This window comes from Schistocerca nitens, chromosome 3, assembly GCF_023898315.1.
Source record: "Schistocerca nitens isolate TAMUIC-IGC-003100 chromosome 3, iqSchNite1.1, whole genome shotgun sequence".
Lineage (NCBI taxonomy): Eukaryota > Metazoa > Arthropoda > Insecta > Orthoptera > Acrididae > Schistocerca > Schistocerca nitens.
In genome coordinates, this window is record NC_064616.1 from 81,996,809 (window position 1) to 82,020,074 (window position 23,266).

Consider the following 23,266-nt stretch of genomic DNA (forward strand, 5'->3'; position numbering starts at 1 on the left):
CACACACACACACACACACACACACACACACACAAGAATATCTGCCCTTGTTGCAGTGTCTTTCATCGGAACAAAGTCCAGTAGTTCTTTCATAACGATGAGCCTATTATCAAATACACGAATGTAAAGTGCCAGCTTGGCAGTATCAGAAGTGAGTATGCACTCGTCCAGTTCCAAAGAAAATGTAATATATATATATATATATATATATATATATATATATATATATATAATTTCTTGAATTCTGCATGGAACCATTGGAGAAGAGAGACTTAACTGCCTGAAACTCGTCAAATCTCTAGGGAGCTATTGCTTAGCTGCAGCTACTGAGCAGGTCTTTATAAACTTTCCTTTAGTGAAACTGTGTAATACTTTGGCAGTATGGGTAGCAGTACGATAGCTTGCTCAAATTGAAGACGCATTTGTTGAGTAGTCCTTCTGAAAGTAAAAATATCTTTTCATAGAGAATACATTGGGGAAAATACTTCAGACTCATATTTGTCGGCTCCCACATGAAGATGACTTGACTTCAGTTACATAGTTTAACAGAACTTTCTTCAATTTTTGCACTTCCATATTATCTGAGCCTTTACTTTCTAAATGCCCACAATCTTTTCCATGGAAAGTATTGTATTGTCGTCGAAAATTGAGTTTTTTTCCATTGTGTGTAGAGATTTGAAGCATACACAAAATGTCTTAAGACACCATTGCATGTCATAAGTATTGTGCATCCTCCAATGACGTGTTGGAGTTCGATGTTAGTGTGTGTTCCCTCCACTTTGAAGTTCGTAACCCGATTATCAGGTGACTTTTTATCAAAGAACTACTGTTTACTTTAAGCACTATGCTGCAAGTATATGTGCTCACATCTAAGGCTATGCCGAACCTAACTAGGGTCATCACTCTGAAGGCAGCATATTGTTTGCATTTACCGTGTGCTACGTAATGTCACCTGAACATCCCATTTTATCAGTAATATTTTGGCTCACCTAACTGCCTCCTGAACAGCCATGCTTATTACATTTTATAAAGTATGTATGTGCTAGTGACCCAGTGCTCTTTACCATAGTGTGGTCTGTGGATGATGATGCACCATACAGGTGGTTACCATCTAGCAACAGAATTCATTTCACATTAACACTTCCCTATTCAAAGTTTCGTTATTGTTTTTTAAAAGCTTAAGCACTGGTAAAAATAGGGGGTACATGTTTTTTCATCTGGATAATATTGTCAGCTAATGTGTTTGCAGTAGAGAGAAAAATGAAAAACTGTTGGAAACATAACCATTGAAAGTTATAGTTAGGGGTAAAATAGAATCTCTTTGGAAATGGACTGCATGTAATGGAAGGCTTGGACCTAGATGGTTCCTACACATACTCTATGTTAAAACTTGGTATAAGACAAATGTCTTTGTTGATGCTGGTTTTCAGAAGTTAGCATAAGCGTCCAAAATCATAGTTGTTTTAGCTACAGTCCATGTCACCTAACCATTCGGCTACCCGAGAACACTTCACGAACAGACCCAAACTTCCATAGGTCATCAACCATGTGTCTGCAGTGCACTCACACACAGATCTGTCATGTAAATTCCCATACTAGGGGGACATTTTAATTGAAAGTCACTTGTCCAGCATCGGCAGATAAATATACTGCAGTATCATAGTATATAATGCCATATGTTCTTTGCTCTATTACAAACCACCTCATTCCATATTTTCTTGGTCCATTCATTTTAGCCTGAAGTGCCTTATAATTTCACTTATTTTCCTGTTTGCATTTGAGTTCCATATATTGTAAGATCAAAAATGTCATTAGTGCAGAGAGAGTGTGTGTGTGTGTGTGTGTGTGTGTGTGTGTGTGTGTGTGTGTGTGTGTGTTGGTTGAATGTCAGGTGTGCAAGTGTCGCCTTTTATCTTTTCTAGTTTGTAGATTACTATTTTGGTTAGTGCTGTTTCAATGACACACAGTGTGCCAAAATGCAGTGTAGTCTCAAACAAAGCTATACGATAAAGTTTTGTATAATATCTATAAAACTAAGTATAAACTTCAGAAAAGTTAGCAGAGAAGAAGCTCTGCTTCTTACTCGGCTATTCTAGTAGTGGCTGCACAGTGAAGATGGAAAAAATACTGGCTGCTTCTGTGTTTGCATTGAACCAGAAAGTGCATGTAGAAGAAGAGAATACTGTCACTAGTATCTGCTGATATTGTTGAGCTGCCTAAAACAGTTTTGCCTCGCAAATGTGAACAGAAGATATTTGTGCAAGAATTGCAAAGTGTTTACGAGTTACCAAAATGAGAACATTGATATATTTTGGTATTATGTAAACTGTGTAACCTTTTGAAAAGTAAATGTAATTTTCTTGAGAAAATAAAAATCTATTAAACATTGGCGGTAGAGTACAAAATAGTAGTCCTGAGCGGCAAGCTTCGGCTTAATTTTTTTTTTTTTCTATAGAAGAGCCTTTTACAATGAGTTTCTACCAACAAAACAAATAGGAAATGCATGCTTTTATATCAAAGCACTCAACCATTTGATAAAAAGGGTTGCACATGTGTGCTCTGAAGTCCAGCATGCCTGTATCATTCACCACAGTTAAGCAGCAAGCTACACTTGATCAGCAAAGGAGTTTTTGGCACAAAGAACACAACAGTATTTTTTCAGCCACACTTCCACCCAGATATAGTCTTGTGGGACTTCTTTTCATTCCCTGGCATCAAATCCTGATCTGAGCAGAAACCAATCAGGACTATTGCAAACAACCAAATGGCAGTCAGGGACACTGAAATTTAACTCCATTGTGTAAACTTCCAGCCCGATTATGTAGTGTGGTGGCAATGTTACACTGTCTGTAAGCACACAGGGAATCAACTTTGAAATCTATGAAATATATGTGAACCTATTTTTAAAAAAATCCCTGTGTAATTATTATTTCTGGGGCAGAGCCTGTGAATTTCCTGTGCCATAAACGTATTTCTCCAAGGATCCTAATGTTAGTTGCATTTAAGAATCCTACTTTCTCTTCTATTTTAAACTGAAATTGTAATACTGTCCTGCAACAGTTAGACATGTTCTCTGTAAATTATGGATAACTCAAAAGAAATGGGAAAAATACAACAGGAGCAGCAGCAGCAGTGTGATTTAGAAGAAATTACACATTTGCAGGCACAAGGAATGTTGTCTTTTGGAGTATTACTGTGTGTGGGGGGGGGGGGAGATTTGTTTTCTTTTCTTTTTTTCCAGTGTGATCGATACAAAAATTTCTTCAGAGACAAATTCAAAAATTGGAACATTTGTCATGAAATCACAATTGTCTCACTTTCCCAGGAAAGTTCAATATTTTGCTGAAATATGAATGCAACAATAAAGTAATTTCCTCTCTGCAGTACACATACTTGCCATATTTTTACAATTTATCTATCACAGTTAACTGAAATACTGAATTTTGGTGTCACCCAAGATTCATTATACAACACTTCCAATGAACATTGATTGAAAAATCAAGGTTTCAAGAATGTAGAATGTGGGCTTTTCATTTGGTATGGATAAAAAATTAGTAAGTTCAGGAGGATACCGCTTGTCTTCTTTTAATTCATTACTACAGTTTTGTAACATAACTTACTTTAACATAAAATTGTTTGTTACTTAATAGCAGTGACCTAAATGACTTTCTCCTTAATCTCAGTTTTGCCAATGGTTAGGACTTATTTTGCTGAACAGAAATTCAATTTTGGGAGTGTTACACCCACAGATTGCATGACTTAAAACTGTTATGGGCTCTGCCATGGTTTTTGCGTAATAGGTATAAATGGAGAATGGTATTGTATCAGATTTACTAGTAGTTGATACATTTCGCTGCCTCTTTGCAGATAAATGAGTCCTGTGAGTGACAGTGATGTATCAAATTCATGGTGATTTGTGCCAAATCCTACCAGTACTTGATAAACATACATTGGGCTTACAATTATTTTGCATCAGTAGAGTTGTTACCATTCTTTAAAATCGTTAACTACAGAACATATCATCATTTGAGTCAGTTGTTTGTTTGCTCTATTTTATTGGTGGTAAATTAAATTTTAAATAATTTACAGAATGAAACATTTAGGTGACACAAAGTTGTTGTTTGTTGGCTGGACTTTGTTCACTCTTCCTTCAACAATATGATATTCAGATGGCATAATTTCCATAATGGGTAAAGGGCACACGAAACATTTGTTTCAGAGAGTAACATGTTGCATAGGTTGCGTAGTGGCATAAAAAATGCTGTTATGTAGGAGGCAGCTGGGAATTATTTTGATAACATTTCCGTTTAAAACGTGACAGTATTTTGTTTTCTGATGTAAAGTAATTTCATGTATTAAAAACAAAAAGACGGAGGATTTTAGTGTGATTACTTGTAATTTTTGTAAGTAGGTGGAATATGCGGAAACGCTGGAAGCCACAGATTCGAGACACGTGATTATTTTTATTTACAGAGGCCTGCTCGCAGTGAACTGTTGTCATTGGAATAAAAGGAGCCTAACCCAGCATACATCAGAGTGTCTACAAGACTACTGTGGTGGACACTGAATGAAGATAAATTTCCATCACACTAAAACTGTTTTGGAAAAAATGTTATTGTAAAATGTAGATCAGTGCTGAGTGCATTCTTTGTCTGCTGTTTGGAATATAGTGAATGCCGTGTAATGATTGACAGATAAATAAATAGTAAAGCAAACTATAAACCTTTTTTGTTAGGAAAATTTACCAAGCCTTTAATGAGAAGTTTCATGAGATGACATTTGTGGCTAAAGGACATAAAACCTAGCTGAAATGAGAAATTCTGCCTGCAACTGGTACGTGCTCGGAATGCTTATCTCCACTTATCGACGACGTTAAAATTACAGCATATGAATACACGGTCATTGGTGAAATTCGTGTTGCTCTGCATGGGTTTGATGACAGTGGAGGTGGTACCTGATGGTTGATGATCAATTTGAGTTGATTATAAATTTGAACTTATTGAGACTATGATGCAGCTGAATTGCAAGATTAAATAAAAAAATATTGTCTTCCGGAAATGTTAGGCAGTGAAGATAGGTCGTATCAGCTGTTACTAGTATCTGTTGGAGTACCCATACATAGTTATTTTGCTGTCTTGTCAACAGAGGGGTGCATCATCCACTGGGATTACGTTCATTTGGTACGCAGACAAGTTGACTTAGTGCTCAGGCAAGTTTGGTGCAAAGAAATGATTTTTTGTGTAGGTTCTACTATTACGTTACTGGACTGTTATATGATGTGGACTTCTTTTTGTTGTATACATACATGTGACAGGTTAATTAGTTTCAGGTTTTGTAAAACTAACATATCTGTGATAGTAGCTGTAGTTATAATGAAGTAATCAAGAAACAAAACTCAGTAGGACTCATAAACATGGTTAGCAGGAAAACACTTTTGTTATTTACCATCTAAGTCTGTCATTTGTTTGCCTTGGAGCTGAAAATTCAGACACACTCTCCATTCATATGTTTAATCCCTGCAACTATGCCTAGAACTGCTTAAGAGTGGCATGTACAGAACTGCACATTCATGTGTTTGCTTTAGTATAGGTGTTATTTTTACAGCTCTAGATTGTGTATGGTTTTGTGAAAAGTTTTAGGAATTTTATTAAAACAGCCTTCTATACTAGCCCATGTTGCTAAAATTCTCAGCTGTTGTTATTAAGTTCATTGAAAGTATGGTGTGCTATATAATAATTGCCCTCATGTCACACTTAGTGTATTTGTTTGCCACTGAACTCATACGACCTATATGAAATGATAGTGTCTGTAACACGGGACATTGGAATTTGTAGTACATAAAAAAATCAGTGGTAGCAATTCTTTTGTGTTCATTTGTAATGTTAATAATATATCCTTATAAAACTTGTGAGAAGTAGGTTGTCCAGTTGCTTTGTAGTGAAAGTGAGATTATTGGATTGAGACTTATATATTATATGAAAAAGAAAACTAATAATTTGGATGGAATAACATTATCGTACTTTCACCGGCTATTTCCAGTTTGCAAGATGAATTTGATGGTTGTAACTGTCATAAGTGACTACTTACATTTTATAAATAATTTTGTTTTGTGATTAGAAAAATTGACAATTCCAGGATACTATACCTAACAATTATTCACCACGTATATTAAAATTATCTCCTCTTATACTGTGTAAGAACTCTCTCTCTCTCTCTCTCTCTCTCTCTCTCTCTCTCTCTATCTACACACACACACACACACACACACACACACACACACACACACACACACACATTATGTTAACATGCCAATCATAGGGGTTTTAAAAAAGAACACTTGGGTGTGCAGCAGGGTTGTTGGTTGTGTTTTTCACGTAATATTTTGACAACTGGTCTATGTAAGTCCTTCAAATGCAGGTGATTATTTTCAATTTTCTCTGTCTCTAACCAGAACCCAGGCAAACCGAATAAATATTGTGGATTATTTTATATGGCTTCCAAAAGAGTAAAATTCAGATATTTGAAATGGTGTGGAAAATCATACTAGTGGTAACAGCTCAATGATGACATGGAATAGCAGGAAACATACTAAGAATACAGCTGATAAGGACAGTTTTGATTTTCTAAAGTGGTGTATAAAACTCCATGCATTCGAGTAAAGTTTTGGCCTCTGTCTTTAGTTATTGGTTACTGAATTGTAAAGAAATTACAAACTTCTATGCAAAACCTACGGCTGAAAGTAACTTTTGCATGATGTGTCGCTGCTGAATAACAAGCGCAATGAAACTTGGACAATACGTAGAGTGTGCAGTGCATAAGGAAATGGAAAGAAATACACAATGAGAAAAACTGAAGAAGAAAAACTTTTACTCAAAGACAATAATTGCATTGAAGTAACTGCAATTTATGATGGTCCCATGGACATTACAGAAGGTGGAACATAGTCCGTAATAGGGTGTGTGATCACCACGGGTGGCAGTGGTAATGTGTTCCCATGCTGGTGACAAAGCTGATAAGGTGTTCTTGTGGTAGTGCGTTCCATTCGTATACCAGTGCATTGGACTACTACTGGATGGTCATTGGCGCATGTGTAGTGTGCTCATGCTGCAGTATGTTTCCCCAACGCATACTTGATGGAATACTGGACATACCCTCATATGCCAAGACCCGGGAACATGTAATACACACAGGATCATTGTCAAACATGATATTTTAGTGTTGGGAGGCATAATGTTGCATAAGCGTACTACCCTCCAAATCTTTGAACATCGTACACTCACAGTTACGGATTATTGTGACACTGTACTCCTCCCGCTTACGCATCTTTCAGGAATGCACTCGGCCCTGGCTTCATTTTTATGGGTGATAATGCGTGACCACATTGAACTGCACAGCCTGCCTGTCCCCTGACTTAAATCCCATTGAGCATGTGCTTATCAACTGTGCTGGTATAGGAATGGAATTCCCTACCATAAGGAATCCTTACCAATTTTTTGCCAAGGATGGGAGCACATTGCAGACCATGCATTGCTATTTGTAGTGACCACACACCCTATTAATCATGTCCCACCTTTTGTTATGTCCAGGGGAACATTATGAATGGTATTGACATCAGTGTGATGATTATTGTCTTTGAATAAAAGTGTCATTTCTGTTTGTCTTATTCCATATTTCTTTTGGTCACCTTCTGTAATACACTGTAACGGTTCTTTTCATGTATGGTCCAACTTTCGTAGAGCTGTGTTACATAATGCAATATTTACTTTTGACCTTAAGTTTTGTGCACCTGTGTTACACTATCTTTACTAATTATAAGGTGATAAACAAATACAAAATGAATATTTAACTCTGTTTGCCATTGCATTAGTGTAGCAAGAATTTTGGGCTTTGACATTTTCAAAATTTGGTAAAGGGTAGGTAGGGTCATGTTATATAAACATGAAGTAATGTTATTTGTCTTTTCAAAAAAATGTTTATATCCTTTCCCCTACTGCTGCTACCAAAATGGAATTTGTGAACATAGTTCCTAATATTTCATCACGCAACACACAAGTGTTATTACGTACTAAGTATTCGTAGTCAACTTTTATAAGGTATATTGCACATTGATTATATTTGTTAATGAGGGAATTATTATATTGGCCAACATATATTGTATTAGACAACTTTTCGTTGACTAGTAAATATTTGTGATGACATGTAAATAATTGTTGTGCTGACATGCTAAGGTACAGATGTTGCTCAATAACATCTGATATATTAACTTTGAAGGTAGTTGTACTAGATAATAATTTAGCTGAAAAAACATTGACTGAATAAAACATAAATTTGCAATGTAATCTATTCTGTCTTTCCTATGTATGCAATCTTGTTCATATCTGTTGATATTGCTTATTAATTGACTACATTGATTGTCCAGTGGTCAAGACAGGGAAGTGTAAAGAAAAGATGAGAAACTAGTATTTGGATAAATCACAACTCGATTACAGCCTCTTAGTTTCCTAGAGCAGCTCATAATTTTCCAAAATAACTCCTCACAAATAGTTAAATTTGAGTGCCGCCATCTTGTTCCTATGAAATCTGTGGGTAAGGAAAAGCTATCTTATACAAGTTGCAGGAACCAAGTGATATTCTAATAGTGAATGAAATGTATCAAAATGACATGTTTCCAAATCACATTTACTACTATTTGTGCGAGGGTTTTTGACTGTCCACACCTTCATCTTAATGTCACATCCGGTTTATCCTGCGACTCTGTAAACTGTGCTTTGTCCTCATTTTGGAGCAAAAGTCTTCCTTTCCCTTCTCGTTATTCTTCCAGTCAGATGCAATTGAAGTTCCAATACCAAATTCATCAGCAGTGTTTTCAACACTTCCCCTAAATCCATCATATGCAGTGCTTTCTTTCTCTTAGATGTCATTTTGAACTTGCCTCAAACAGTCCTTTACAACCTTGTGTTATCTTGCTAACTGACACTGTGCCATGGTCTGTGTGATCATTGGCTGAATTTTTAATTTAATGATGGCTGTTGTCAATTGTTGCTGCTATTACTTCTGAGTATTAAAGGATGAACGGTCAATTTGCAAAATAGTCTTGATGTAAACTTAGGAACTACTGTGTAGTGTTACTTGTCTGCATAGTTTTAAGTACCAGAATCAAGGAAAATTTATTGGTAGAAAGCTTAACTAGCCAAAATATATGGTACCGACTTTTAAGAGGACTGAGATAGTCGTAATGCCACACGTTAAAAGTTTGTGTGCGTTACAGTGAATGCTGTGTTAAATCTTTTTTTCTTTCTTTCTTTTTTGTCTAGAATTTTGTATTTATTTCAAAGGTATGATTTTTCAACATTGACTATTTATTTTACTGGAACTGTTTCCCTGTCATTTATATGTTCTATCAAAAGTAACCTAGGAAGTGCAAACGTTGTGCAGAAGAATAAGGTTCTAATGGTTGAGGTTCATTTATTTTTAATTCCATTGACCCCTTTGGTCTCTGACAGTGAATTTTTCATACTCACTAAGCTAAGTTGACATCTCAGTCAGTCATTTAATATTTCATATAGATAACATTAAAATCTCAGGAAACAGATTACCATACTGACACATGCAGATGGAAAAATGAAATCATTCTGTCATTATCCATGAATGATTTAAGGAAATATTGAAAATCAGAATAGATATGGGACGTAACCAACCCTGATTCTAATTCTCAGTAGTATGATACTTATGTGCTGTATATATTTTTGCGTGGTAACTACATTTAGCTCAATGTCACTCAACTGAAGTGCTGCTGCTGTGAACCGGAGTGTACCGATTAGCATTCACTTTTTCCCTAAAAGTTCTGAGACGTGCACCTTACAGAATTTACCTGTCATTGATATGTATTGAAAGTAGATGTTGCAAAAGTACATTATACTGTACTAACAGTTTTGATTGATATGCTCTATGAAAACTTTGTCCATCTTGTGTTTTTTCACGTGATTGGCTGGGTTGGTGAAGCAGTTGCCTTTCAATCGTTCAGTGTCTCCTTCCTGATACTATTCTGCTATATTGGGAAGTAATTGCATGTTTAAATATTCAGAATTGTGCGTTCTGAATGGTGGAAGAATGTCAGAGATACTTAAAATCACAACACCAGAACACTGTGACGTGCTGCATTCTTTACAGGAAACATTTCAGTGATTTAATTTGAATGTTGTGTATTGGATATCAAAAATTACAAGGGTTGTCCAATAAGTAAGTTTCTCTATGTTCTTTCTAAAAAAAATTAACTATGTCCTTGGCGTGAAGGCTGGCGAGTTCAACTCTGTGTGTTGACAGTGCTCACACTGTCGTACAGTGCATACTGCAGTATCTCACCAGTTAGCATGGAGTTACTGCAACATAGTGTGTACACTTGTGAGCTGCATTCTGTCATCCCCTCGCCCCGCCACCTCAAAACAACTGTCCAATTCCATGTCCATCGGAAGTTAACCTCTCTCTGTGGGGAAGGCTTTATTAGCATACCATTTTTTTACGTTGGAGTGTAATGTTTGTGGAAGGGCACAAAGATGCACGTGACGAACAGCGCACAGGAAGAACCATTGCAGCAATATGTGATGTCATTATTGAAATTAACATTATTGTGGAAGACAGTTGTTGTATTACCATTAACAACATTCTAGTGCAGCCATGTACGAGGGCTGCAATTGGACTCTTGCCCTCGCAAAGATCAGACCGACCATCTTCACTACCGCAAAGTCTGTGCAAGATGGGTGACACGTTTGCTGAATGCTTTCCACAAGTGGCAGTGGTCGGATTCAGCCATAATGTTTCTGAAAATGTCAGTGTGTGGGAGGTAGGATTATCAAACGGCTTCTCTCTGCAGATGAGACAAAAACATAAGGGAATTATGTGGAAGAAACATGGTTCAAAATGGTTCAAATGGCTCTGAGCACTATGGGACTTAACATCTGTGGTCATCAGTCCCCTAGAACTTAGAACTACTTAAACCTAACTAATCTAATGACATCACACACATCCATGCCCGAGGCAGGAATCGTACCTGCGACCGTAGCAATCGCGTGGTTTCGGACTGAGTGCCTAGAACCGCTAGACCACCGCGGCCGGCAAGAAACGTGGTGAAAGTGCCCCAAAAGAGGCAGTGATCACACATTCGACAGGAAAAGTTATGCGGCAATCATGCCTTGGGACTTTTGGGGCTATACTTGTTCACCACACCTGCCTTGCCACGCCATTATGGGGACAGGCTTCGTCCCCACCCATGAGATTGGGATGCTGACATTTCGTCAGGGCCATAACGACCATGATGTTCAGGGCCCTCGCCTCAAATAATCAAATAAACAGCTTGTTATGAGTGCAGGGCCCAAGCTTGTACAATACTGGTCAGGAAAAACTTGTTGCATTACGAAAAGTGATTGGAAAAACATGGCGACTAAGCTGAAAAGTAAAAGCAGCATTGTGTGACACGAATAAAATTATTTCAGCATGATAAATTGTGTGAACTTTCTCTTTTCTAAAATAGGGTGACTTACTTATTTGACACTCTTTGTGCGTTGGAAAGGCCAATAAATGAATTGATGGAGTGGCTTGACATAAATAAATGTGCAGACTGTAGTTTGTATGACCAGCCTTTGAATGAATGCTACACTTTTCATCTCGTGCCATGACTTGTGCTCGCACATGACAGTTTTTATAAATAAATAATGTTTGGAGCTATTGTGAGTGAATGATTTTTTAATTACTAATTTACTCCTCCATTCTATTAAAATCTGGAAAATCAAACCAAACATGATTCCACTTTGGGTTACACTTACAGTAGGTCAGATGGTACCTCCCATGTGAGAGCAATCTACATGTTTACAAGGTTTAGAGCTTTCTTGGTGTGAAACTTATTGGGAATTTTTCCACTAAATTAAATTTTGGTTGAAAATCATGAGTGTTGATTATGATTAATAAAAATAGTGTTATTTGAGTTTGTACAGAAATTATTGTTAAAAGGTAAATCTGTAAGAAAAAAGGAATAAAGGTTGAAAAGCAAAAAACTCCATTTCTCTTCTACTAATGTCTATTTCAAACAACTTTTCAGCTTATTGGGCTGTTTTTACTGAACAACTGACTATTGTCCACAAGGGACACTAGTGTCTAAGAAATCATACATTGGAAACACAGATACTGTCAACACAAATAATCTGTGGTTACGATATTGGAGTGTGTGTGTGTGTGTTGAAGTATCTTTGGTTATTATGTTTGTTTCCTATCCACCAGAGTGTTTTGTGAGCACCCAGTAAGTCAAAAACTGGTTTGAAATAAGAACATTTTAGTAGAATAAAAATGCAGTTTGTTTCTTTTTCAACCTTAAATATGAAATTTATCAATCAAGGAGTGACAGAATAATCCACAAATAAAGTGTTAATTTTTGCAGTGTGTTTCCCAAGTTTAACTGCTCATAATTTGGGCAAGAAATAAGTTGATAAAAATGGAACAATTACAAGTAATTTGGGAAAAGTACTATATGATATTTATATGATGTACATCTATATGAATATGTCGCAAACCGCTGTGCGGTATGTGGCGGAGGCTACTCTGAACCACTACAAGTCATTTCCTTTCCTGTTCCACTCAAAAACAGAGCAAGGAAAAACGGCTGTCTGCCTGCCTCCATATGAGCTGTAAATTCTCTTATCATATCTTTGAGGTGCGTAGTCAAAATGTGTATTGGCGGCAGTAGAAGCCTTTCTGCACCCGGCTTCAAATGCTGGTTTTCTAAAGTTTCTTAATAGTATTCCTTGAAAGAATGTCACCTTCCGTCCAGGGATTCCCATTTGAGTTCACAAAGCATCTCTGTAATACGAGGGCTATCCACAAAGTACATTACGTTTTGGAATTAAAAATAAATAAAGTATTGGAATTTGTTTTTATTATATACAGATGAAAGCCACACTTAAATACTACTTTTCTACATAGTTGCCATGTAAATTAAGGCACTTATCGTAGCGATGGACGAGCTTGGAAATTCCTTCATCGTAAAATTCGGCCGCCTGCGCCTTCAACCACGTGGTTACCTCTTCTTGAATCTGTGTGTCGTCATCAAAACGCTGCATAGCCAACCACTTCTTCATTGCTGGGAATAAGTGGAAGTCGCTCGGTGCCAGGTCGGGACTGTACGGCGGATGAGGAAACAACTCCCACTTAAAAGATTCGAGAACTTCACGAGTGGCATTTGCCGTGCGGGCCCGGGCGTTGTCGTGAATCAGCAAGATCTTTGAGCCTAACTTTCCCCTGCGCTTGTTTTGTATTGCTCTTCTGAGGTTGTGCAGAGTTTGGCAATACCTTGGAGAGTTTATTGTAGTGCCTCTTTCCAGGAAATCCACAAAAATCACACCTTTTCTGCCCCAAAAGACAGTCCCCATCACCTTCCTTGCCGACATTGTCTGCATGCATTTCTTGGGTTTTTGGGGGGAATTTGTGTGCCCCCCACTGCATTGACTGCAATTTTGTCTCGCAGTTCACATGCTTAACCCATGTTTAGTCACCAGTAATGATGCGATCGAGTAATGAGTCGCCATCTTTCTCATAAGCGTCCAAAAACGTTAACGCTGCAGCCATTCGCTGATTTTTGTGAAACTCTGTCAAGATTTTTGGTATCCATCTTGCACACAACTTGTGGTAACCAAGCTTTTCGGTAATGATTTCGTGCAACAAACTTCGTGAAATTTGTGGAAAACTCGTAGAGAGTTCCGTTATTGTGAAATTACGGTTTTCATGGACCGTGGCATTGTTTTTTTCTAAAAGTTCGGCAGTCACTATGATGGGTCTTCCACTTCGCTCTTCGTCGTGAACGTTAGTTCAGCCATTTTTAAATTTTATGACCCATTGACGCACTCCACCTTCAGTGATTATGTTGTCCCCATACACTTCACAAAGCTGCCGATGGATTTCTATCGATGTACAGTTTTTTGCAGTCAGAAACCTTATTACAGCACGCACTTCACACTTCGCGGCATTTTCAATTAACGCTGACATTTCAAACTGTCACAGTAACTCAACGGAGTACAGCACGAACCTCTCACTAGCACGGCAGGATGCCGACTGAGCGGCGGAATGCCATGACACCAAGATGGCCATGCTAGCCCCGCCCCTAACGGACACAAACGAAAACGTAATGTACTTCGTGGATAGCCCTCGTAGTTGCTTGTTGTTTGAACGTACAGGTAACAAATCTAGGAACCCATCTTTGAATAGTGTTCTATATGCAGTTTCCTTTACAGATTAACCACACTTTCCCAAAATTCTTCCATGTAACCAAAGTCTACCATTTGCCTTCCATACTACAATCCTTGCATGCTTGTTCTGTTTCATATCGCTTCCCAATGTTATACCTAAATATTTACTTGACATGACTGTGTCAAAGAACACAATACTAATACTGTATTCCAATATTACGGGTTTGTTTTTCCTGCTTGTCTGCATTAACAAATATTTTCTACGTTTAGAGCCAGCTGCTATTCATCATGCTTACTGGAAATTTTGTCTAAGTCATCTTGTATCCTCCCATAGTCACTCAGTCTTGTTGAGTAGAAAATTCATTTAGTTTTAACGGAAGGCACGAAATTTTGTCGACTGACTTACCAAATTATGTTCACATTCCTGTGTGCTGTGTTAGAGATACATTGGTTTCATCACTTTGTGGTTTGCTTTAGTTAGAGGTGCAGGTAAATCTAAATGAGAACTGCGTAACTAATGAGTTTAAAGAATCTGGAGCGTATTGGGTAAAGCTTATTTTGAGTGGTGTTTATAACTGCAAATAATATTATTTCCTTGTATACGGATATTATATTGCCTGATGTTAAAGTTTTTCTCAATGTTTTAGAGAGATAATTTACTTGTGAGATTCATGTTTTCTTCCGCAAAAATCTTCCTCAACTATGAGGCGACACTCAACTAGAGAAAGGTGGTTATTAAGTACTCTCCTGAATGCGTGCAGACACACACACACACACACACACACACACACACACACACACACACACACACACGGTACATTTGATAAGGTAAATTTGGTTTATGAAAAATGGTTTATAAATAATGGTTTATAAATTCAAGAATTGTTTACATTGCTTCAGTTAAATTACTGTAGTATGGGATTTTTTGTCACGTCTGTGAGTAATTTACAGCATGATGAAAGATACATCTGTTTTTCACTAAATAAAGAACTAGAACTGGTTATTGTAGGACATGTGATGTATGTAGAGGGGATATCTGTAGATAGGAATGTTGCCTTCTTAACTCTACAAGTTTTATTTTCTATGTGTACTGTGTGACTTTGATATGTATAAAATGATTTATTTATGAACGTACTCTTATACTGTGTAGGGCAGTTTGAGTATACATTTGTGTAACTGTATTCCAGTATACATTCATAGAAACGTGAAACTCTGTTTCAGGCTTTTCAGTATGTAGGTAAGAACATCAGTAAACATAATTTCATCCCGTAGTTCATTGATACATACTGTGCCGCGTCCAAATAAAGTTGCACTGTGTATGATATATAGTATATAGCAGTAGTCACCAGAGTTTTATGTGACATGATCTTGATATTAGATGTAGATAAATGTCTCCTTATTTATGTTTTGCATATGTTAAAAAATGTTGCTATTTATGTGACAAGAATTTGCATGAAAAGTATTTCTTTTTCTTTCTTTTTCACTTAATAGGTTGAATTAGATTTTATAAATAATAATGTGAGGGCTTGTGGATGTGCAAGTGATTTCATGGCTATACTATGGTACAATATGAACTATAAATATCGGACAATTTGTATTTGCTATTAGAGTGTTGATTTTGTTTGCGCTGTTATGTGATTGGCATAAAATATTGTGATAGGCTTCTTTTATAGTTTTATCTTTTTCTCCTTTCTTTATTCCATTTCTTGCATACGAGTGATGAAAACCTTAACTTATTCTTGTTCATTCATTCATTCATTCATTCATTCATTCTATTTATCTACTCGTTATTGTGCTTTAGTGGTTGGTGTTCCCCCCACCCCTCCCTCCTTCTCCTACTCCATCCCCAATCAGGAAACAGTGATCATAAATGTAAATTGGTAGTTGGTTCCAAGCAGAAATATAGAGCACAATTTTATGCCATCACATGTATTGGCCACTGCTTATATATCTTAGAATGAAATTTGATGGAAATACTGACAGAGCAGCTACAACAAATATGTGTAGTGCTTCTGCATGACCAGACTATTTCCATTATTTCTGCACAAAATATCTTTAAACTGTAATATGCTCAATATTTTTGTAGATATGGAAAAGTAAAATATGCGGTACATGGGGAAATGTATTTCAATACTTCTAATTTGTGTATTTTGCTGTTTTATTTGTGAAAAATGATTTTCATGCTCAGATTTCTTCCTGGTCATTGTAAGTTTGCATGCTTGCACTCTGTAGTAAGCTAAAATAAGCAGCATTTCACAAGTGTTAGAAGTGTTAGCATTATAATAAGATTCTTGTATTATTTCATTGTCAGTAATGTAATAATTTCACCATGTGTTATCAAAGGAAAGAAAGAGTTACATTTGGTAACATAATTTGATTCTGAAAGATGTTATTTCATAGTTAACACACAAAAGTAACATTCCAGGCACTGCTGTGTGCAAGACATTAGTCTGGTCTTAGTAATTAAGTATGTCCAATGCTAAGAAATGTGGTTTGCTTGTCAGGCACTGTCCTGCAATCTCCCAAGTAAACTGTACTAGATTTCTTTAAAAACTAATAAAAATACTGTTCTTTAGTCATTGTGTCGTATGATTTTGTTAAGACTGTGATACTTATCTAGTCACCATATGTTGAGCTTGGAAAATTCACTCTCATTTGCTCACTCATGTTGAACAGCTGGAAAACAGTACTTCCTTAGGCTTTGACGTTTTTCCACATCAACTGTAGCTATCATCTGCATAGTCCATTTTCTGCAAAATGTTGTTGTAGGATACCTTTAATTCACAGATGTAGGAAAGTATATAAAAATCTTAAAACTGTTTTCCTGGGTTCTTGAGGTACGTGGTAAAGGGCAAAAATTGGAAAAATTCCTAATAAATTCATACATAAAATACTTATTTTTGTTCTGACACCATGCAAAAGAAAGTTGTGGAACAATTTTCCCCATCTCTGGCACTGATTACAAACTTTGCTTCTCATTCAAACATACAGAGATTACATATAACTTTTTGTTTGTTTTCAAAATGTTGCATTGCATATTTTCTTTCAATGTCTTTAGGTTGCAGCTCTACCTAAAGAGGAAGTAGAGCTGGATCCACCTACAGCAAAAGGAACAAAAGGGAAGAAAGCTCGTGGCAGCTCTTCAGGAGCTGTTCTAAGAGGTCGCCCGTCTTCAAGCAGTAGCAACAGTGGTGGACCAACAGTTAGCTCTAGTGTATCTGCAGTTTCCTCCTCACCCAAAGCTCCTGCACAATCAACAGTACAGACATCACCTGTTGCCAGTTCCACAGGATCTGTCCACCTTCCCCTTGGCACACAACCTCCTCTCCCTGTACCGGGAAGCACTGCTACTACTACTGTGCCAGCTAGCAGTAATCTGCCACATGGGACCCACAATTCATTGCCCAAGCAGGTAATTTTATTATTTGTAGTCTTTGATTATATGAGTGCCTGAAATTATTGTAACTTGTGGTTTTGCCATATGTAAAGCTGATGTCTAGTTGACCTGAGAACAGCACTATTTGGGGGAAAAAATGGAATTGAGTTTCAATATAAATACATTTTTCTAGTGCACTTTTCCTTATGTTGCTGTATCAGTATCTGTTGAAGTGAAAATTACGTTGCATGCAAAGTTAACAAATCCCCAAGGTTTCAAACAACTGCTATAATTTAGATCTGTGATGAGCAGGATAGTTGGTGTTCAAAGGTGTTTTCTTTATACGTATAATCAGTTTATGTTGTGATTAAATAACGCTTTGATGCTCTTGTATGTATTGGCCTTTTTTGACGTACCTAGAGGGTTATCTAATGGGAAGTATTGCTTACATTTTCAAATAACTTCAAGCAGCCTGTTAAAATTTTGTACACTGAATCATAGATAGGCCATGGTTTTTTTTGTGGAACAGTGGCAGAACAGATATCTTGCAACATCACTATATTATGATTATTACAGCTTAGCAGTAACATCATTGTCTGCGGATCGCCCACCACAAGCATTTTACAATGATAGTTTGAAAATTTCTGAGAAAGAAAAGGAGAGAAATGACTTAACTCAGTGAAACTTCTATTATTTTTCAGTATAGTCTCCCTGTACACTAATGCACTTGGTCTAGCAATGTTCCAGTTCCTTGATCCCATTTGAAAATTAGATCCCTCCATGCCTACAAAATATGCCAACTTCAGCTGCCAGTTATTCATTTGAAGAGAATCTGCATCTGCTGAGGAAAATTTTGATTTTGGGGAAGAGGTGGAAGTCTGAAGAAGCCAAATCAGGTGAATAAGGTGGTTTGGCAGTAGTTCATATGTTAGTTCATGCATTTTTGCCATGCCAATGATACTTGTATTTGAGTGCATATTGTCTTAATGAAAGATGACTTTCTCCCGTGCCAAACCTGACCTTTTTCACATATCATTTTCTGTAGATGGCCAGCGGGTTAGCGTAGCATTGTCCCATAGTTATTTGACCAACTGGAAGATAATATATCAACAGAATCCCGTTAGCACCTCGGTAAATCAACGCCATGACATTTCAAGCTGACTGTATTGTCTTTGCTTTCGTTGGTGGTGGTGAATGAACATGTTTCCACTGTTTTGACTTGTTTTGCCTCTGGGATATAGTAGTGGACCCAAGTTTCACCTGTTGTCACAAACCAGTGCAAAAAATCTTGTTGGTTGCTCTGAAAACTGGCCAAATATTGTTCAGACATTTCCATTGAGGTGCATGCTTGATTCTGCATGAAGAGTTGCAGCCCCCATCTAGCAGGTAATTTTCTCATATCTAACTCCACTTTTAAAATGTGATATGCCCATTCAGATGGCATTGCATAGCTTCAGCAGTTTCTCACACATTCAGCCTGGATCATAATCATTTTATGCGCTTTTGCAATAATTTGTGGGGTAGCGGTACATCTTAGCTGACCACTACAAAGACCACCTCAGCTGTCCCAACCAAATTTAAACTCATTGATCCACTTGGCAATATTTGAATATGAAGAAGCAGAGTCCCCCAGTGTGAAAATTGAATTAATTTACTTTGCTTTTGTACCTTTCTTTACAAAGTACTTAATCATTGCTTGAATCTGATTTTTCCCATCTTTAACAATCACTGCATGGAAACAACAACAGAAAGAAATCTATCCACACCACAGCTCTCTACCAGAGCACTGATGTGTCATGTGTTTACTCGTAAAGGACGACCTATTATTATGCAGGAACTATGTCGCACAAATGCTGACATCAATGGTGATTTCGCAAACTTAACCAAACTGTCCTCGTAGGCAGTTTTCAGTCACACTGTCTCTTATGTACCACTATTAGTGATTCTGTTGTGTAAGTGCTCCACTGAAGAATTGCTGTGAAAGCACGTGCAAGTTTTCTGGCTGGGAGTGCAGTTGTCTGTCTTTAGCAAGATAAAATTTGCTTCCACACTTAAACTGCTTTCCCCTTGAATGTATATTTTTTTCAATTTAGTGATGTAACACTGGATACACACTCGTACAAAACAAGTTTAAAAACTTATTTTGGTGTAGGCTGTCATCAGTTTATTTAAACTGATCCACATGATTGCCCAGCATATTCAACAAAGCCATTGCTGATTCTTTCCAAACTTGTGTGAATGACCCCCCCCCCTTTCAGTGTCAATTGAAAACTAAATCCTAATATAAAACCAATTTTGGTCTCCATAGGTTTATGTGGCTCTGTTTCTTAGCTTGGGGAGTGAACTTACTAACCCTCTGACTGCTGGAGACGCACCATCTGCTTGGCACACTGAGGTGCTGTGATATGCGGCGTAATCTGGCTACCTCCGCTAAGTGCCTGTTCCTCGATCCGCTGCCAGAACTGGAGCGGCCCACACTGCTTCACCTGCCCTGTGCTGAATATTTCTGGAGTGACGACGACTCCTGGCGAAGCACTGTGCCCTCTCATGACTGATACAGAATAAATGTTCTCACTACAAAGTTTCTCTGCAGATGAGTTACTGCAGAATCAAACTAAATCTTTAGAATTATTTTCCGCCACTAAGAATTATATATTGCTTGTAGTTTTTTGCATGATTTTTGTAGCTCATTCCGAAAGCGACGAGATTTGTCAGCTTTACCTCGATAGTTTACTGTGCCGTCTTGCAAACCCGTTTATAACATCTGGATTTCTCAATGGGTTCCTCACTGTACTAACTTAAGAATGAATAATATGAACCATACATTACAGATAACTGTACATTGTTTTTGTAGTTCAAAATGTTGTATTAATTAGTTTATAGGAGAAAGTGACATACAGGTTATCATTCATATCGCACTACAGTATCGGAATTTACTGTGAGCAGCAGTAAGAACAATTATACTCGTTTTGTGACTTGTTAGAAATTTCACACAGCCTACTATTTGTTTCTGAGAATACAATAAACTGAGTGCTTAGTCATTCGCTGTCAGATTCTTTACCTGTAATAGGTACACTGTGTAAAGTGTTCCATCCAGGTACAGATGCAGCCATCCTTTGCTGATGGTAATAAGTGCTATTATAATTAGGAACCCCGGAAATGACTGACTGTTTTGCCACATATATTATTTTTTCTTGTGCTGTACTTGTAACTGTTGCACGTAAGTACTCAACAAATTTTCCAACATTTGAAAGCTGTGAAATCTCTGTCTTTTTGTTAACACATTAAATTCGCTTATAGAGAAGATTCGATGTCATGAACTGTAAATTTAGGAGTTCCCTTTACGCTTCGTGAATATATTTTCCATCCTTTTGTATCTGGGTTCTGGACTGGCACTGGCAAAGTTAAAAATATAATTTTATTTTGTTTTTGCTTTTTTATAATTTTTTTTAGTTTTCAAAACTTTTTCTGATAACATTGTTGCATTCGTTCTGTGCTGCGATTAGTAATTCCTTTTCGTGTGGTAATTTTCAAAACAGGGTAGGACACACAATGGTACTTTGCAAGTGTTACATTCAAACCTGCTTTCTTGACACACTTTCTGCTTCCAGCAAACAATGCATGTTATTGTTCTTTTCCTTGGAATGCTTACTTGTTATAATGTTTGGAAAATGCCTTCCCCCAAACCTTACAGGATTATCATCAGAACACCTTCCCCTGCTAGCTTTTCTGCACTCTGATGCATATGTTTCCATAAGTTCTCTTGCCAGTGACAGATGAGACTCTGCTGTCGAAATTTTACGACCTGTTAGTGATCTGCATAGGACATGAGCATTTAAAACATGCAGATCAAGAACGTGGAGAAAGAACTTCTTATACCACTTGATTGTTTTATGTATACATCTGACAAAGCTAAGCATTGAATTAGTGCACATAAATTGAATATCTCCTCATTTCAGTTTCTTCTGAAGTTGTGGCATGTTGCATGTTTTCGTACGGACAGTACTACATGCGTTCTTCCTGTTACTGTGAAGCCAGGAAAATAAGTCCGGGCTTTAGTACCAATTATCAGGGTAGAGGGTATGTCCACATTCTAAATATGGCCTTATCATTCTGACATAGTGGCTACTATGTCGCTACTTTCCCCCAAATGTCGAAACTCAGTTTCTGTTGACGTCCTTGTATAAACAATAAAATCTAAGACATAGTCAGTCTTGCAATCACATAACACAAATGTTTTTATTCCAAATCTACTCCTTTTCGATGAAATGAAAGACAAAGATAAGTGTCCTTTGAAAAATAACAAACTTTCATCAATGCAGAGTTTCTGATGTGGATTAAATGCACTATGAAAAGCTGTACGAACTTTATCGACAATGTTCCTAATTTTTAATAATCTGTCTCCTCCAGTATTGGCAGAGTTGTCACTGAAATGTAATATTTTCATAAGTAACAAAAAATGGTCTCTTGACATCAGTTCACTAACAATTGGAGTATTTAGAACATGTCTGGTCCAGTACTCGCCAAGTTTGTTTTTTCACGTGAGTCATCAGAAGACAAACAGCTATGAAACAATACATTTCTTTGACTCCAGTATCTGTCCACTTTGATATTTGAGAATGCACTGGTTCTGGAGTGTTCTCCTTGGTGAATAAATAAAACTGATTCGTTTCTGCAGTAATATATTTCATCAGTTCTTCTGTAAAGAATAAAATAAAACTGACAGAATGCTTGGCTCATTTCCTATTTGACACACGTCCTGATAGCGTATCATGAAGTGCGCAATTAACTGGTCGAAAATTATTTTATTTCCAGTCAAATTAATCGCTTAAACATGATTTCTTCGTACGCATTTCACTATCACTTTCTGAGTCTTCAGAATCAGAACAACTAACATCTCTTGTTGAAACACGAGACTGCATTGACACCCCTGTTGACGTGGACAGTTTATGACTACAGCTTTCCGATTCTGTGGTAGCTATCACTTTCGTCAAGATCAAGTGTTCATTTTCACTGTCGTTCCTCGTAAGAATCTCCATGATTTCTTCCTCAGTGCACCCATGTCGTCTTGCCACTTTCTTTGTAAAATGCAGGACGCGAAGAAGTAAATTCTGATGAACAGTGAACTGTAGTGCAAAGCCTAGGCTCACAACAGACAGAGAATGGGACAACAGACTAGCAGCCAGAACTGCAAAAGGCTACTGAGGCATGGTGCAGGAAGTCTGCTATGTGAGTTATCTTGTCATCAGCACTTGGGTAGTGTCGCATCTATACTCATCAGTGCTCAGGGGACAGCAATCTGGTGCGACTTAACTCATCAAAAGTGCTAAGGGAAAACCAGCGGCCGCAACTATACTCGTCAGTAGCACCCAGGAAGCAGCAGGCAGCATGGCGAGTAAACTTGTCAGCAGCAGTCAAACAGGGAAAGGTGGTATAATAAGTGCATGTTGCTTTCACACAGTCCTAAATTCATAGTAGGAATGGTGTTCTCAACCAAAGTCTATGAAATTTTGGAAAATAGCGTAAGCACAGTGAACCTTAAATTTTAGCCTATATTCACATGTTTTATGTTAATGGAAGTCCTGTCTTTTCTTTGGCTTTTGGGCTGATATTATCCTCATATGCAGTATTATTTAATATAATTTTCGAATACTATTCTTCA

At 37.3% G+C, this 23,266-nt stretch overlaps 1 protein-coding gene across 7 annotated transcripts in view; it reads left to right on the top strand.

The window, feature by feature from the left end:
• LOC126248046 (homeotic protein female sterile-like) overlaps nucleotides 1-23,266 on the top strand; it is a 296,375-nt gene that overhangs the window by 125,028 nt on the left and 148,081 nt on the right. For all 7 annotated transcript variants that reach the window (XM_049948674.1, XM_049948680.1, XM_049948681.1 and 4 more), the window contains exon 6: nucleotides 17,287-17,640. In XM_049948674.1, the coding sequence (XP_049804631.1) occupies nucleotides 17,287-17,640 (354 nt within the window). The remainder of the gene's footprint in view (nucleotides 1-17,286; nucleotides 17,641-23,266) is intronic.